The 17531-nt window shown below is 41.1% G+C and overlaps 2 protein-coding genes across 9 annotated transcripts in view; one reads left to right on the top strand and one right to left on the bottom strand.

The window, feature by feature from the left end:
* Positions 1-17531, top strand: part of ccdc177 (coiled-coil domain containing 177) — a 100848-nt gene that overhangs the window by 44702 nt on the left and 38615 nt on the right. For all 3 annotated transcript variants that reach the window (XM_025055453.1, XM_025055448.1, XM_017033715.2), the window contains exon 4: positions 6862-7019. The gene's annotated coding sequence lies outside the window, so the exon portion shown is untranslated. The remainder of the gene's footprint in view (positions 1-6861; positions 7020-17531) is intronic.
* Positions 1875-17531, bottom strand: part of smoc1 (SPARC related modular calcium binding 1) — a 38933-nt gene continuing 23276 nt past the window's right edge. For 5 of the 6 annotated variants that reach the window (XM_017033716.2, XM_008314152.2, XM_017033718.2 and 2 more), the window contains 6 exons: positions 14427-14619; positions 13022-13104; positions 10026-10131; positions 9524-9768; positions 8259-8312; positions 1875-3206 (listed from right to left, as the gene is read on the bottom strand). In XM_017033716.2, the coding sequence (XP_016889205.1) occupies positions 3190-3206; positions 8259-8312; positions 9524-9768; positions 10026-10131; positions 13022-13104; positions 14427-14619 (698 nt within the window). In that variant the 3' untranslated portion in view covers positions 1875-3189. The remainder of the gene's footprint in view (positions 3207-8258; positions 8313-9523; positions 9769-10025; positions 10132-13021; positions 13105-14426; positions 14620-17531) is intronic. The other variant, XM_008314144.2, reaches the window with a different exon arrangement.

Raw genomic sequence — 17531 nt, 5'->3', positions numbered from 1 at the left:
CATGACAGTCTTGGCTTCCTGCGGTTGGTCTGACATGCACCACCCCCACCAACCCACCCCCACTCCCATCGTGATTAGAAGTGATTACTGGCCCGTTAGTTCCTGTCAGAACCTTGATGTGATCTGCAAAATGTCTGGAAACATTTCAGCAGAAACACACAAGTGTAGTGTCCATGTGGACTCAGAGACTCTGTCCCAAGAACCCAAATAGTCTGTTGAAGTTGATGTCATTTTGAGGGAGGTCGGGCTCAGTGTATAAACATGACATTGCATGACATCATAAGTGTCCGTAATCGTTAAAAAAATGTCCTCCTGTCACAGTTCGTTCATTTTGTTCAGCACAGACCACACACTATTCAACACTTGTGTGTCTGAAGTGTTAGCAGTGGGATTTATAATTGAGTAGTCCTGAGTGTTTTAACTACACATATATTGACTGTGTGTTGCGTTAAAAACACACGCAACTCACCATAAAACCTGGAATTCTACTTTCATGACACACAAATGTTTCCAAATCTGAGAAGTGACTTTTCACAGAAGTCAACTTGGTTTTTCCCTGTTGAGTCAGGTTCCTGTTGATCAGACACAGTTTCTTTTAGATTTGACCTTCGCTGTGCGTACTGTATGGTAGTCAGCTGCAGCTGCAGCATGTGTGAGTGTCTCACGGAGCAGGACTGGCATCAGCTGTGTGCGGACAGCCTCTGACGGTGTTTACATGCATGTACTGTAGTAATCTTACAAAGCTGACTCAAATATTTATTTTAGCAACTGACATTGATGAACGCAGCACCTTGTTTTAAAGAGTGGGGTTATTCAGCAGTATTGGTGCCGTAACAGCCTGATATTCATAGTTATATTGTCCTGAAAAAACATCTGACATTTACTGCTTGGATTCCTCTTTTCATCCTGGTGCTGATTCCAAACTAATTTCCTGAACTCTGGCCTGTTTTGGAAAAAGAAAAACCTGCAGGATTAATTTGACGACAATAAATTCAAAAAATCTAGAATGGTTTTCAACACCAAGGATGATAAATGGGAATTTTATGATGGAAATTAATCAGTCTGAGAAATCCATCTGTGATCAACCCTGTATTTACAGCTCTCTGTTACTTTAATCTTTGTCAGGTTCCTGTTATGTAAGACTTTAATATTATCATTCATTTATTTGAGTTTTATAAGTACTGGATCCTGGATCCCTTCATTTTTATACACACTGCACAGTGTTTACCTGCACAGCTCTTCAACAATAATAACAATTAAAAATATATATGACAGTATAACTGTCTTCTTACACACGGTAGTGTACAGGTATAGCTGTACAATGACCATTGAGTCGTCTCCTCTCCTCTCCTCTCCTATCTTCTGTTTAAACTTCAACACTCTGGGTGCAGCCAAAATGTAAAGAGAGCACTAAGAACAGCTCCAAAAAAGCTGATTACACACTACTCTAACACACTGACCCACAGGTCATAGTTCAGTTGTTGTGATTAGACTTCAAAACTACCAGGAAATATTTTCCCATCTCTTATCAGGGTATCAAACAGAGACTTAGCCAGTGAATAAACTTGATAAAGACAATTATGTAGATATTTTCCCAGCAGTAAGTGGAAACAACATCCAGACAGAAAGGGAAAAGTGACTGGTTCACAGTGATGAACTGAGTGAGGGCGCCATTGGTTGGCACGCCAGTAGGCCTGCTCCAAAAACACTCCCATAAATGTCAATAAGATGCTTTTTTCATTCCCACATACTGTATTTGACAGTTGATGGCTAGGAGCTGAGGAGTTAACATCAACAATCTATGATCTGACCCCGGGGCCACGCCCTGTAGACCGAAGAAGCTGGAAGGAATCAAACATGAGAGCAGCAACGTTGGGATGATCAAACCTAGTCTTTTAATGAAAAACAAAACAGGTTTAAACCCCTGCTTGATGGTGGATATTCACGGTTGATGTGAAGTTAGTAACCGCCATCATACGTCAATGTACCCACTATGAAGACTTGCTCCTTTATTACGCACTATACAGCTTTACTTTTGCTTCAACCAAAAAAAAGACCTAAGTCCTAACTCTTTGTACAACTTTGATGACGAACTGAAAGTATCAGTATGAGAAATTCTTTCCACATACTCTCACATACTGCAGTATCTTTAAGTACGCAATGTCTCTAATGTAACTCCAAGAAATATTCTGGACTGTATTTGTCCCTATTTACTTTTTCATAGACATTTTCCTCCTTATAAAGTTTTCATTTATTTATTGATTGTTACAATCCTCTTGAACGTGTGGGGAAACAGCAAGGGACTGTGTGCAGCGAAAGTACTGCAAAAATACATACAACATATATAATAGTATTGCATTAGTTGATGGTCACACGGAGCAGTACAGAGTAAAGTAATTACACATTCACAGCTAGTTTTGTCCATCACTGTTTCCAAGTCAACATGAAATACAACAGACTTTACTAAAAGGTGAGTGAAGGTTGATAATGAAAGAAGTAAAAACAGTGCATGGAAGACTGACACAGCAAAAATCTGACAGACTGAATTATTAGACTCATCACAGTTTCATTCTAGCAGGTTTGTGCTGCAGGAACTAGGACACAGAACTGGATGTAGTACCCGGAACTGTGTGCATTTCTACCGCAGGGAAAAGGAAGTAATTAGAAGCCTTGGTACAATTCTACAGCTCCGAAATAGTCCTTTATGCAGAGAGGAGCCTTTAAGTGAAAGAGGATCTACCAGGACTAATGACGGATTAGCCTCTTCTTCACTGCACATTCCTAACACTGGAAATACATACTGATCGTCACATCTTCATCAACATTACTGACTGTACACGGGAGAAAACTAGGAACACGAGCACGTTAACTGATCCAGTGATGAGCTGCTCACGTCGTCTCTCCACAAATATAATCTCATCCTTACCTACAACCTTTTCTGTCACTTCAGGAAAAATACGAGACATACAAAGAGGAAAACATTTCAAACAAAGGGAAGACAAAGTGCAAATATTTTGGCGCCGCCTGTTTTCTTTTTTATACATTTTTGTCCCTTCTTTCATGGAAACACAGCCCAGGAACTCTTGCTTTTAATTTTTTTTTGCTCCATCACTTTTTCCTGTCAGCACGCGTCCAGATGCTTTCCCTCTTATCCTCTGCTCTTGTCTCAGCTTCTGGATCCTTCTCTTCTTACACCAGACGACCTACTGGGAACAGAGCGAAAGAAAGAAAAATGGAAAATGCTTTGTTCACTGCAGATGTGCTGGGCACAGAAACACAGTTCAATCAGTGAAGCAGCAGAAGGTCAGACCTGGGCAGACCAGCAAACACATTAAAATAATGTTTTCTTTAATTATGACTAATGGTTTAAAACCAAGGCCTTTTTACAAATGTGCATCAGTGATGGACGTGTACTCACATGCAGGCAGGACTTTAACTCATTTATAAGCAAAACATTAATATAATATCAATATAATTAAATGTATAAGGCCTGTCCTTGTGTTTTTACCCAGTAAAATGGTACGGTGTGAAGACTATAGATTTTACACTAACTTTGAGAATTGTGTCATAAAAGAGATGTGTCCGAGCAGTTAATGGGCAGGAACAATTGTGGAGTGAGGCTGTTCTGTGGAGCTGTACACCTCCAAAACATCGACGAACATTCTAAAATATGCCAATTAGCACTAATGTGTATAACGTACAGGTATAGACTGGCAAAATGTAAAGATTTTAACCGTAGGTGTGAATGTGAGTCTGAATGGTTGTCTGCATATGCGATGTTAAGTTTAATTTAAATATAAAAAAAACTGTTTGCTCCATCAAGGCAAAATGTGTTTTGTGTATTTGCTGTAGACTCTCAACATGGTAAACATGCTTAGGTTATGTTATGACCAGTTTGTGTTGCATTTGTGCTAGTGGACCAGTGAAAAAAGAAGCTCAGATTGCTCACAGATGTCTGTGATAGAACTTAGCAGAGGTCTGTAATAAGTGGCAGTTCATAGACTGTGTTGTACTATCCACCTGCATGTCCCACGAGTGTGAAGGTGTCTGTCAGCTCCAGTACACCGACTCCTGCGTACAGCAATTGTTGATTAAATGTGGAGAATAAGGAGGCAGCATTATATCAGTCCTAGTAATGAACAGTCTGGAGGCTGCTGCAGGTGGAGGCAGCATTATATCAGTCCTGGTAATGAACAGTCTGGAGGCTGCTGCAGACTGGGGTGAAGCATTAACTGCAGACCCAACGATTGACTCCTTACTTTAAATTGTTTCTCCCCAGATCCATAAATTATAGGAGTCACACCAAAGCAGCAGTTTCCGTGCTGAATGGTTTCACTTTTACTTACTTAAAAACATTACTGCCACCTGTCAGTAACATGTCAGATCAAAGTCATAGATGTAATCTGCCATCACTTTGACATCTTTGTGTAATTAAATGTCCAAATTATGAATTGGACTCATCTGTTGTGAGATAAAAAAAAAGAGAATAATCCTCCTAATACAGCAAAAGACACGGCAACATCTGGTTGACATGCATCACATAAATGCACTGTAAAAAAAAAACAGCCTAAGTAGTCCAAGCATAAGTTGACGACGGTGGGCTCGTGATGAAAGCTCTTGGAAAAGTAAGAACTATTCAGAGCATTTATTTCTTAGGTGCTGGAAAGTGTTTAGAAGATAGAAGAAAGTTAGTTTGATGAGGGCTGACATCACCATCTACCTTTTGGGCACCCGCAGAGAAGAAGACGATGAAGAAGAGAAAAACATCACAGTTGAGTTTCATGGTCATTTTGTCAGAACTGGTTTGGATGTCATGCCTTAAACTGGACTGACAGACTAAACAGGATCTGTCTCCTCCGGCCTGGACACCAGATGTTCATGAACGCAACAATATATTAGATGAAAACAGCAGTTGAGGAGTTCGAAGCCACTCGTTGCAGTACCTGTAGCCAAGGGTCAATTTCTTGTGTTGTTGTGACAGTGATAGGTACTGCATGTCTTGGGAGATTCCTTTTAAATGTATCACAAATACTCAGTTGGTGGTCCTTAAAGTGTGCAGGGGTTAGATTCCTATCAGGCATGTAGAAGTTCCACAGTTTGATTGCACCAATCCCAGGTGGTGTTGCATCAGATCGGGCCTCCAGCATAAAAACTCTACCATATTACGTAGTGGACTACCACGGTGTCAAGACCCGGTGAAAGGACAAGCAGGAAATTCATATTTGAAAGACTACAAAGGTGGTGATAGATTTACCAACCACCATGCAGAAGATTCTAGGTTGGATTGCACCTAATCCCAATTCCAAGACTTGATCTGGTATAAAAATGCCAAAGAGAAATCAGATAATAATAAAGGGACATTCATTATCATCAATGTTGCAACATCCTCACCAAAAATGATCAAATCACAAATACATGCAGCAGAACATAGTTTCCTCTGCAAGGTGTCTAAACTTAGGACTAGGAAAAAGTAAAGTGAGGAACGCAGACGTTTTTCATTTTTGTTAGCGGCATCATACGTTTTATGTGCATCTAGTTAGTTAGCTTACTGACCGTTTTGGGATGTTATGAACAACATATGGAAAAAGTGCCCCATGACTTTCAAGGATAAATGACACACCTCCCAAGTGGCTTTGGCACACTCAGGCCAACTCACAAGGTTGGTAGAAAAAGCTAAAAAAAAAAAAAAAGCAATGTTAAGGCCAATGACTGAGGCTGCTGACCACGTGACCTGGACCCTGGAGAAATGACCAGGCTCCTGAGCTGTGAATGGTCCTTTTCCCTCGTTTCCTCCCAGTCACACTGTCTGTGCCATTAACAACACAAAGGTCCCTGGAAACCTGGGCCCCACTTCAGATACAGATCGGAAAGAAGATCCTGTCTAATTGTGAAAAACGGACTCACCTGGGGCTGGCCAATAAAGACACTTGGCTCAGAACCTGAAGTCCAGGTAAACCTGGACGATGGACTAGACAAATTTGAGCCGGATTTTACAATGCAGTCAACAATTAATTCACTAAACGCCAAAAAACCCATCTGGTAGCAGTCAGATAACGAAGTCCTTTCTGGAAACCTGCTTCCTTCAGCTGTACCTGAAGTGTCAACCTGATTTCTGGACAATTCAATTTCAAGTGGTTGCCGGTAATTACTGTTGGCTCATTGTGAACAGAAGTCTCTAATGCTCCTGCAGCCTCGGTGCCAGGCCGGCCTCATAATGCCCTCCTTTCATTCCTTCCCGATGACAAATGTCGCCAGGACAAACAGAATAGGGAGAACGAAGAGCAGGACAGAAGTGAAAGAGAACAGTTTGACATTAAACAGTGGACAGGACAGAAGAAGCATTACTGCGAACCACATCTGTTTTCCTCACAGCAGCCGTGGTGTATAACAGCATCTGACTTGTTAAATAAACTTCCATGTGTTTACTTTGAGTGACTAAATGGCAACGTTCTGAACCATCCTTCATACTAATTGGTGTTTAATAATGTTGGGTTGATAGTAATGGCAATGTGTGTGTATAATTTACTATATAACGTCTTAGTCATTTAAAAGCTTCAAATGATCTCTTCTGCTAAGTATTACAAATTCATGGCACATCAACAATTTTTCCATTAGCAATTGAAAAATCATTCTTGAAAAAAGAAATTGTTTATCAAAATGGCCCGTCGAACAAAAACTGTATTTCCTGTCAATTGCTGGAAAACACAAATAACAGCAGGTAGTTGTATTGGACTGATATGGAAAAATGTCAAGAAAAAGTGATTCTTTTGTTTGTTTATTAAAAATGTATTCAGGAAAACCTTATTCAACACCTATTCAGATTTGGAATTATCAAATTAATTTTTCTTTTTCTGACCCTAGGGACCAAGTACTGGAACCCAGTGAAGAACCACAGCTGCTGTCCAGCCACGTCCCCACAGTGTCTGAGATATCAATGCCTGGAGATTTAATAACAATGGCGTTTCCAGTCTGTATTTTCGAAGGATGCCACCATCCCGGCGACTCACATCCTACTAAAGGTATTCACATGTTTTCTATTCCCAGCACCAGGGGCCACATGCACACTTCCGCTTGTACTTACAACCTTTGACTTAAAGGTGCATACAGTTAGTCCTATATGCCCTGAGATGGCCACGGAACTCAAAAGGATTTTCTCCAATGAAATGGAACTCAACAGAATCCAGATACCTGAAACATCGTACTTCTCTCTCAGTCCTGCTAGACGCTGCCATATGTCGCCATATACAGTACACACATTCTGTTTCCAGATGCCAGTGCTCTTTCTCCCTCTCATTTCTTATTTACATGTTCTTCTCCGTAGTCATCACTTGTACCTAGAGAACCTAAGGGTAGCACATAAACCTGCCGTGTCCCTTAAATCTAACGCCTAACCATGAAGGTGACAGGTTTAGTGACTGCAGCTACTGGCCCAGACTCTGTCTTGTCTGCTACTCCAATTCCAGAGCTGTTTATCCTGGCAGCTGTGCCAGTGTCCGAGGGGGCTGACGTTATGCCCGCTCTGAGCCACTGTTCTCAAGGCACAGCAGGGAAGCGCCAGGGTAAACACATGACCTCAGTTCTCAGTGGCACTAAAAACACCACTGGCCTGAGTCAACAGCATCAGTGGGACCAGTGATCAGTCAGTGAGTGGGGATGTAAGGGGCCGTGACAGATGGAAATGTAAGAACCTGGAATCACCGAGACAGAGCAGCAGCAGAGATGTACTGGAGAGCTGTCACTTCTCAAAAAGTTAGAACAAAGTTGATGTTGTAGTCTATATCAAACCAACCACATGTGTCCCACTACTACATGTCAATTATAATGTATTCTGTTGGCCCTTGCTGGGTTTTTGGCCCTCCAAATGACACTGGAAGCTGAGGCCAACAGCTTTTTTGAGTTTGAGACGTTTTGATCAGTGTTTTTTGACTTCTACAAAATCCTCTACATTTCAATCCCATCATACTGCAATGTTGTCTTTTAAAAGCATGAACGTACATGAACATTCAGATGAAATACAACAGCCCTACTCAGAAAAGTAAACCACAAAGAAACATACATCTTTGTTAACACATTTTAAAGATTGATGTCTGAAGTATGTCTGATGTATGTGCGTGTGTGGTGTGGTAAAATAAACAGTGATTGAGCCTGATACAGGGAAGTAGTCAGTAGTAGTAGTCATTAGTTTGCCTTACTGAACAAATTCGTCACCGTGACTGTTACAGGGAAGTAGTCAGTAGTAGAAAATTAGTTTGCCTTACTGAACAAATTCGTCGCTTGCCTCGTCCCTTGGTTGTCACTTGTTGTTGAGCTCCCTGCAAAAGACAAACAGTCTTTTAATTAATTCGTATTTTAAAATTAAAGCAGTTGACTACATATCTGAGGTTAATACTGATTAATAATACTTTTCTAAATGCACTGTTGGACCTGTGGAACAGGAATATCCAATACTACTGATGTGTCTAACTGAAGTTACAATGAACTTCTGATGAATAACATTGTACAGAAGCTAGTTCTGGTGTCTATCGCTGTGCGATTGTAGCAAACCTGTAATGTATGGATCCAAGACAAAACCGCCAATTTACAGCAAAAACCTTTGTATGATAAAAACTGTTGGTGAGTGTCCTCTTTTTCTCTTTGCTGCCTGTTGAATGTTATGTAACCAACAGCAGCCTGTTCAACGGCCTCTAGACCTCTGAAAAACACCCCTTTGTTTTTAGAGGTCTGTATTGGAGGCAGAGTCAGAGGTAGTGACGATGATGAATTGATAGTTTTCTGCTCCAGGCTGTGCCCAGCATCGACAAATGCATTAGTCAGGTCTGAATAATAGTGGAGTGGAGCAGTTCACCTTAGTGCGCCTGCCAACACATCTGTTTGTCACGTTAGCGCAGTTACATCATCACTCTCTGCAAATGACTGTGACTAAATGTTTTTTTATTCCAACTCGAGGAGAATATTAAAAGTGAAAATTTCATATGGTTGTAAATGTGCTCTGTGTCACATGGAAAAATGATCATCACCTAGACAAGTACCATTTTGATTTATGTGCCTTTTACATTTGATTCCTTCATATGTTCAAACTTTAAGCTTTAAAGAAGCAAAATCACTGCAGGATCTGCGTGATCACCTCCTAAAAATGATTATTTGTTTATTGACAGAAGATTATCATGTGAATCCATCCATCCATCCATCCGATCATTAATCCACCCATATATCCATTTAGCAGTCATCTTCAACCAGCCCTCTGTCCCTCCATCCACCATCATTATCCATTCCATCCATTGTTGTTTAGTATGCATCTTTCATCCATCTAAACATCATCCATCCATGTTGTTTAGTATGCATCTTTCCTTTCATCCATCTAAACATCATCCATCCTTCAGTTTAACCAAACATCATCTGTCCCTCAGCCATCCATCAGTTCATCCTACTTATCTGTTTATCCTTTCATCCATCCATCTAAACATCCATCCATCCCTCCCACTTCTTTTTCAGAAGTCCCTCACGTTTCCTCATCTTCTCTGACCTTCCTTGCTGACGCCCAAGCAGCCTTTCAGCTCATGCAGAGAAATGGCTCTGTCTTTGTTCAGGTCACAGTAGTCGATGAACTTGCGGGAGCACTTCTTGGGTTTGGCTTTCTTCTTTAGGTACTTCTTGAAAGGTTTAAGCTCCTTCTTGTTTATGTCTTGGCTGCCGTTGTTGTCCAGCTTGGAGAAATACCAATGCACCACCCTCTCTTCCAAAGTATGACTGGGGTCAGGCTCGACGAACCTGGTGAATGTCAGAGGAACAGTTGGATTAGACAACTCCAGTATCATTGAGAAGGATAAGTTGGAATGGACTAAATTTACTGTACAAAACTCTATAGTGATTAGATTTCCAAAACTCTTGGTACACATACGGTTTGTAGTTAAAAAAATAATTTGTGAACGAAAGTAAAATAGTAGAGGAAGTAGTTACCCAGAATTATTTATCCTAGAATTCTCCATTTGCCTTGCGTTTATTTGTCATACTGAAATGAAACTTACCTCCCACCACCAGATGGGGCTGGTGAGTTTATGGCCTGCACCATGTCTGTAGTTAGAGCGTCTAACAAGCTTGTAATGAATTCCACTTTTTTCCCTTCCGGGCAACCTGGCACAAATCAAGAACAAGAAATACAGCAGAATTACCTTCCACGACTAATTTGAGTCATTAAGGAGCAGAGAGGCCGCCGTGCCCCTGCAGCTGCTGACCACTGAAGGGTAGCATGCAAATCTCATTGAAAAAAGCAACCACAAGCACTGGTCAGTCTGTAAAATGTTCGCGTTTGTTTTATGGATGTCCTTCCAGCCCAGGTTTGAATTCACGGTTTGGTGACGAAACGGCTTTGTAAAGCTGTGCAGACCTGTTAACTTTTATGACACAATTCTGAACACCTTGGGTAGCTCTCTTTAACGGCCCAGATGTAAGATTATAATAGTGCAAACCCTGTGCAAAATGTACCCTCCTAATTGTGTCTGTTAAGGGTAAACTTCAAACTCAGCTGCACAGTGAACTAATCATCTCATCCTGTCCTTTAAAAGCCTCGCCATCAACCACTTAATCAACCTCTTTCTTCTTCTTCTTCTCCACGATTATTTAACACCTTTAATGCTGTTTAATCATTGTTGATTATTGCCTTGTCATGTGAATACAATTAACGTTTGGTACGATTTGACAAACTCAGATGGGTATCGTCTAGCTGTGATTTAAGCCAGCTCTTAGAGTGACATGTTATAAGGCACAGCTGTGCTGTTTGGAGTCGATGTTTCAGGGGCAGGTGGTGAAGTAAGACCACTTAGAGTCAGAACTTGTTCTGGGTGTACCAGTGATCAGCGTTACCTAAAAGCTTAACCCAGAGCCAGATCTTTGTTAAACTTTGTCAAGTGTATCAATTTCACAGGCACAGCTTTTCCATTTTCTACGGCAAAGAAATCAGCGCCCTCTTGCCCTCCTATCTCATCTGTGATACAAATCAGCCAGTTAAATCTGTTCATGTGGACAATTAGGCAATTAATGAGGTTGATATAAATGGAGGAAAGATGAAAACAACGCATTAAAACCAGAATGGACTTAAACCTTTGGCAACATTTGTTCTGTTATTTATTAGTTTAATTTTTGGGAAGTAAAACAGTTTATGATGTTACCTCTCATGGACGTCTGCTGACAGAACTGTGCTCAACTGTTAACTAACTTCCCTCTCACCCGGTCTTTTTTTCCTTCGACCTTGATGTGGTGCTAATGACACATTGTGCTTTGTCGTGGCGGTTGAAAACATCGCTTCACAGCACATAAAAGTATATATTCACTCAGCAGTCCACAGTCACCACCTCTACCACCAACCAGCAGCTCCCACAGCCTCACCGCTGCACCTCTCAACACTCACACCTTGAACACATGCCACACATCTGCTGCACAGTCAGGAGTGGAGCTTGATTCTGTAAAGTCCCCAGATGGGGCTTAAATTAGAGTTACAGTGCAAGACTTGGATGATGGGGGAAACCAAGGCGCTACTAGAGCATGAGAGCAGGAACCAGTGCAAAAGCAGAGGTTACCACCTCCAGTTTAGAGGTGAACCCCTGATTAGTGCTGGGGGGGGGGGGGGGTTCCAACAGCACCATGTGGTCATCAAAATTCTCTGCATGCTCGCTCTACTTGGCTGAATTAGTAATGCTCTTCCTTCTTTGTAGACTCGATCCACAGCCGTAGGATTGACTGGAGTCCTTTCTCACCGTACGTGGACCAAATTTGTCCCTTCTCGTACAAGTTGCCCAGTTTACTTATACGTGGACCAAATCTGTCCCTTCTCATACAAGTTGCCCAGTTTACTTGCAACAACTATTTCTGCACCAATACAGGAAATAGGGATTTATATGGTTTTAATGTGAAGTATCTGCATGTGACCAAGTGTTGAGATACTGGCATCTGTGATGAGGGGTTTACGTTTGAAAGGAGAAAGAAAACTGTGCTCCTCAGTTTCCTGCCTCCGTGTTGTCAGACACAACACCTGTCCTTCTTTTTTTTCCATGTTACATCTCCCCTGAAGAGCTCTTTCCCCCCACAGTGAGAGAACAGCTCACAAAACTCCTAATCTAGATTATCTGGCTGCCACCATCTTGAGCCACTGCAGTTCTGGAGCAGCCTGAACAGATAAGAAGAAAAATGGAACAAAAAACCGATGTTTCACCAACAGGAAGGCCAACATAACTCCCTGTGATGGTTGGAAACCCTTTTGGTTGATTGGTTTTATGTTGGACTGTTTAGTTTTGCTGAGAAATGTACACTACATAGATTTTGATAGTTTTTTTTTTTTTGGCTTTTCATTACTTGAATCTGGATCCTTATGATCGTTACCGAAGGTTGTGGTCTTGACTCCGTCGAGACTTTGGTGATGTTGGCACCACTGGTCCTCACTGTGAACTAGATTTACTGTATACTCCAGCCCAACCCTTCATCGGTGATAGCAGTATTTCTTGCTGGGACACTAATGCCCTTCATAATACACAGTTAAAAGGGAAACTTGTTGCTCTGCAGTGACTTATGAGGACAGTAAAAGGTTTATGGATGTTTTGACAGCACACAGACAGCAGGGACTCTCACTGGCATGGAATGGGATTATGGTGGTTGTCGAAAAAATGAATGGAAGACACTGGTGCAGAGCAGCTGTACAGGGTAACGTTACTTACTCTAATTTATACTATGTAAAAACGTACATTGAATAATACCTCATATGTTATGATAATGGTATCATAACATTTGTTTTCTCAATATGCTGGTGAAGGTAAAACCAGTTAATACTGGGTCATAAAAAAAAAGAAATCCTTTTTTGTTTACTCTCTTCTAATCCACCAGAAATCCCAGTATGAGTTGAAACAGTCCAGTTAGAAGACTGAAGTAACAACATTTACTGAAAGCTAGAGTGGTTTTACAAACAGTTAAAATATGTTTGGATTACAAATGCAGGGACATTTTTGGTAAACCATAAACCCGGAGGAGATCCAACCTGTCAGGTCTCTGCCCTGGAAGGGATCTTCTAAATCCGAACCACGATATCGTGCAGTGCCGTCACATTCCGGCTTCTGGTACCTGTTAGGAAAAGAGGAAAAGACAACAGGAACGTGGCTGCATGAGATGGAAACATGAGAGCATGGGAGCAGAAAAAGAAAGAGTAAACCTGTCTAAACAATGTGTGAAAAATCTGAAACACTCTCAGGAACTTTTCAGTCTAAGTTGAATTTTAATTTATGCCAGCTCAGGAAATAAAGAATATCAATCAGGTTCTGACTCAGAGTAGAACAAAACAAAAACCCCACAGATTGTGTTGTTCCTCCTTTTTGTCCTGGTTTTCTGTCAGCCGTGATAATGAAACCAGAAGACATGTTAGTTTCTGAAGAATCTATAGCCATCCATGGCTCTAACACTCAGACTTAGACGTGGTGTCAGCCGTGATGTGTACAGACATATTTAGAATGACAATCTTATCTTCATCACGAACGTTTAATATGTGTCTGACGCACGTACAGCTCGCTTTCAGCATCATGCATGGCATGACTCGCTTCCTCCTGGCTATTGGATCAATGTTTCCTGGAAAATTTAGCATGTGTCTCTCATTTGGCTGTTTTCCACCCTTTTCCTCAGAGCAAAAGCAAGCAGGGTTTTTTTTTTGTTTTTTTTTCTTTCTCCGTCTTCATGGCCGATGATCCAGTATGTGATGTCTGTTACATGACTCTGCATGCTGCTGTCCGAGCAGAAAAAATATACCGAGGAAGAGCAGCATGGGGTCTTTTCTTTTCTTTAAATGCAATAAATCTTTACATGAAGAAACAACAGCCTGGAGGATAAATACCTCAGATACACTGATGAGAAGTCACACTGCTGGTTTAACCCATAACTGTGTGATTCCTTTAGTGGGGATTTATGGGCATCATCAATCATGTCAGATTGGTTTTTAAAACCTAAAAGTCATAATTTTAAGTTAATAATCAAAGAAATTCAGCCAAGTAATTTGTTTTGTTTTCTAAATTTTTTCTAAAAAGGAAAGAACGATTACTTTCATGCATATTCTCGAACATTTCTTGTCGCTTTCCTTTTTTTATTTGCCCGTTCCAGAAACAAGAAAAAAAAACAACTTTAATAAACAAGTGGAACATTAGAAATGTTCACTATTTATTTAACCTTTTCTTTGCTGCTGCTGTTTCAGCCCTGTGTCGCACAACTCTTTCCAGTAACTAATGTTTTTAGGCATTTTCTCAAAGGCAGCATAAACAGTAGCAATTACACTGGAAACAAATGTCAAACCAAACGCTGATTGTTTGTTTCCACAGAAACTGTTTTCCAATGATTTTTTACAAACAGGGCATAGTGTATACGAGAAATGTAATTTTTGACTATTATCACAGTTACATCACCTTGTAGAGGTTCCAGGAATTGGTCGTCCTGTGTCGACTAAAACACACCAACAGTAGCCTGTGGACTGGTGGCATTGGACCGGTTTGTACAGGCCTCCGGGTCCACAGTCTGGGATGAAGATGGCTTCACGAGGGCTCTGCTGATCCTCGTCCAAGGCACTCTGTCTCTCCTGGTCACAAGAGGGAACTTTCTCTAAAACCGTGGAAAGACAAACTCAGTAGGGTAAGAGACACTTTTACGTCACCTAAATGGAGAGAGAGAGGATTTGAGTTATGAGGGTTGGTCAAAAAGATGTTTTCATCTACAAAGGTGTTGGATTTTAATCTCAGTATGTTAAGATAGGTCTCCCAGGTGTTTCCAGTTGCTTTGACTGGAGTTTTATCATTACTGCCTTGTCAATATTGAGAGGTATTTGATCAGGTTTTTTTCAAATCTTTGCAAAATGGACAATTTAAAAGCTTTGGAACGGGTCCTGAGCAAAGTCCATCTGATATTTTTCCAAACTGAAAGAACATTTGAAAGAACCTCAGTTTTAGTTCGTAGACCAGTCCTCCGCACGTTGTATCGAAGACCACCCTCCCCGAAATTCAGACTTTTTTTTACAAAGCAGTCATCCATCAGGTTGTATTAGGAACTTTCACCCTAACATCATCTGTCATATTTGTTTGGTCATCAACAGCCCAGTGTCTCCTGCTACACCTTGAACCCACCACAGTGTGTTTGCATTCACGTCCATTAAGTCCATCCTTCACTCTTAAAGTCAAGTGCAGCAGAGCTGAACGCAGGTCTTGTTGCCACGGTGATGAAGTGAGCATTGACCTTCTGCTGTGTTTTACCTCCGAATGCCTTATGAAGCATTAGAGGAGAACAAAAACAGTCCATCTAGAGAGTTTCCTATCATGTGGTGAACTGTCATAACAGTCCAACAGAGTTGCAGTCTGTGTAACCAAAGCTTAATCAGATACAGTCACCGTCTCCACAACATCAGAACAGAAACCATGAAGCCTGACCTCAAACTGCTCTTCCTTTATTTGGAGTCTGCCAATCAGCATTTTTAAATCACCCATCATCAATACATGGAATCAGCATGTGATTGCCTGTAGTGACCTCAGTCAGGAAATTATCACTCGACTACAGTTCTCCTCTGCTGCTCACAAATTTCCTCTCCAACATCAGTTCCGAGTCAGTCTCATTTTCTCATTATAAAAAAAAATAATTCCACTTGAGTCGCAAGGCTGCCAACACCAAAGTTAACACACTCAAGTGTTCTTTACACTGTGCCATGTGTTTGGTCATTGTTTATTACACAGAGCTTCTACTGGCGCCAGGAGTGAGGACTCCATACAGAAGATGCCATTTAAATAAATAAATACATTTGGACTGTTGTAACACCTTAATGGAGCATTCTCAGGTCCTTGTACTCCGGATTACTGGTACTGGTATTTCTGGTACTTCTTACAGACAACAAAGTAATGCATAGGATATATTAAGTGAAGTCAGCACACAAGAAAACCCGGTGGAAGACGAGACCACATATTTTAGCTAGTGGGGCAGAAGAAGTTGTTTTTTATTAAACTTCCCGAAGATGATGAGAGGTGCAGCACAGTCGACGCAGGTGCTGATGTTGAATCGTTATGCTTAATAATGTGTTCTACCACATGCAAAAGACATTATTGTTTTATTTTGTTTTGTTGTGTGACTGCAGTGATCCTTGGACGCAGTGAGTGACCTGGGACACAACGTTGTTTGGCCTGGTTAGTGGAAACTACTTTCTGTTTTTTTTACACTTGCTGACATTAGCTTGGACATCACTGCAGCACTACAGTGTACAGTATCACCAGTTGCCACGAACATAGACTCCAGAGCTAACGTTAACTTTAGGCCACGGTGTGTGTGTGTGTGTGTGTGTGTAGTCATTTAGAATTTTCCTATTAAAGGACACTAGGAGACATGTAAAACCATTTGTAGTAACCTTGATGAAAACATTACCATTCATTTCCTTTTAATAATAATAATAATAATAACTTTATTGATCCCACACTTTCTTGTGTTCTTGTTTTTCCCACTATACAATCACCATTCTTTCCTTTCCAGTGTCCGTATACCCCCCTTGCCCTCCCAGACCCCCCAGCCCCCAGAGCTAACCCACCTCTCTCCTCTTCGCTTCACTTCAATAGCTTTCAGCTGTGCAGTAATCACTGCAACATTGCTTTTAGCAAAACCCTCTCTGTGGTGGAAATGTCTGTAATAGAGGAATTTCTTTACCTTCATGACCCAGATGGTATAAGGTTCATGCCTTTAAATAAATCACATTTAACTACCTGGTGACTTTTACAATTATATAAATTACAATTATTTAATAAGACAGTCACACCTCATGTCGACCACAATCCAAATCCAAAGCACCTGCACAAAGAAAGTCCATCTGTCCAGGCTGGGATAGTAACCTTTGACCCTCTTGCTGTGAGGCAACCATGCAGAACACAGACCCCAAATTCACACTAGTCAGGCGTATACGTCAGAAGATAACCTCCACTAGTTGAAGTTTTAGGATTAGACATTGGAAGGGATTTTTGACAGTGCAGAGAAAAGACAATTCTAAGGAAATGCTAACATCCTTTTAGCTTTTGGTCAATTTTCTCTTTCATCTCATGTCATGCATTTTTTTTTTACCAGTGAAACAGAAAACACATCTAGTCTCCCATGTCAATTTAAAACAGACACATATATTTCCACCCCACAGCCATGTTTTACACACACACACACACCCTTGTTCTTGCTGTTACACAGAGATTTTCACACAGTAACAAAAACAGACGCACAGCTTTTGCCTTCAACGACACGCACATCTGAAACATACCATCACGCTCATCGCTCATGTCTCAAATGTGATGACATCGCCTCCTCACTCAGCCTTGTCGCTCGTTCTTTAAGAAAACCAGATGCTAATTGAAAACAAGAAGCTGGTTTCAAAGAGCAGTCGCTGTGAGTATCTCTGTGGTACTCAGTGCTGCTCTAACCACAGTTTCCCCCTGTCACCCTGCCATCACTGAAAATACAATGTTACTGCACTGAATGCAGTGAGGCTAGTTTGAACTCCTACA

The sequence above is a fragment of the Cynoglossus semilaevis genome, chromosome 1 (genome assembly GCF_000523025.1).
Source record: "Cynoglossus semilaevis isolate Cse_v1.0 chromosome 1, Cse_v1.0, whole genome shotgun sequence".
NCBI lineage: Eukaryota > Metazoa > Chordata > Actinopteri > Pleuronectiformes > Cynoglossidae > Cynoglossus > Cynoglossus semilaevis.
The sequence above is the reverse complement of the archived record's forward strand: the minus strand, read 5'-3'. Positions and strand labels throughout refer to the sequence as shown.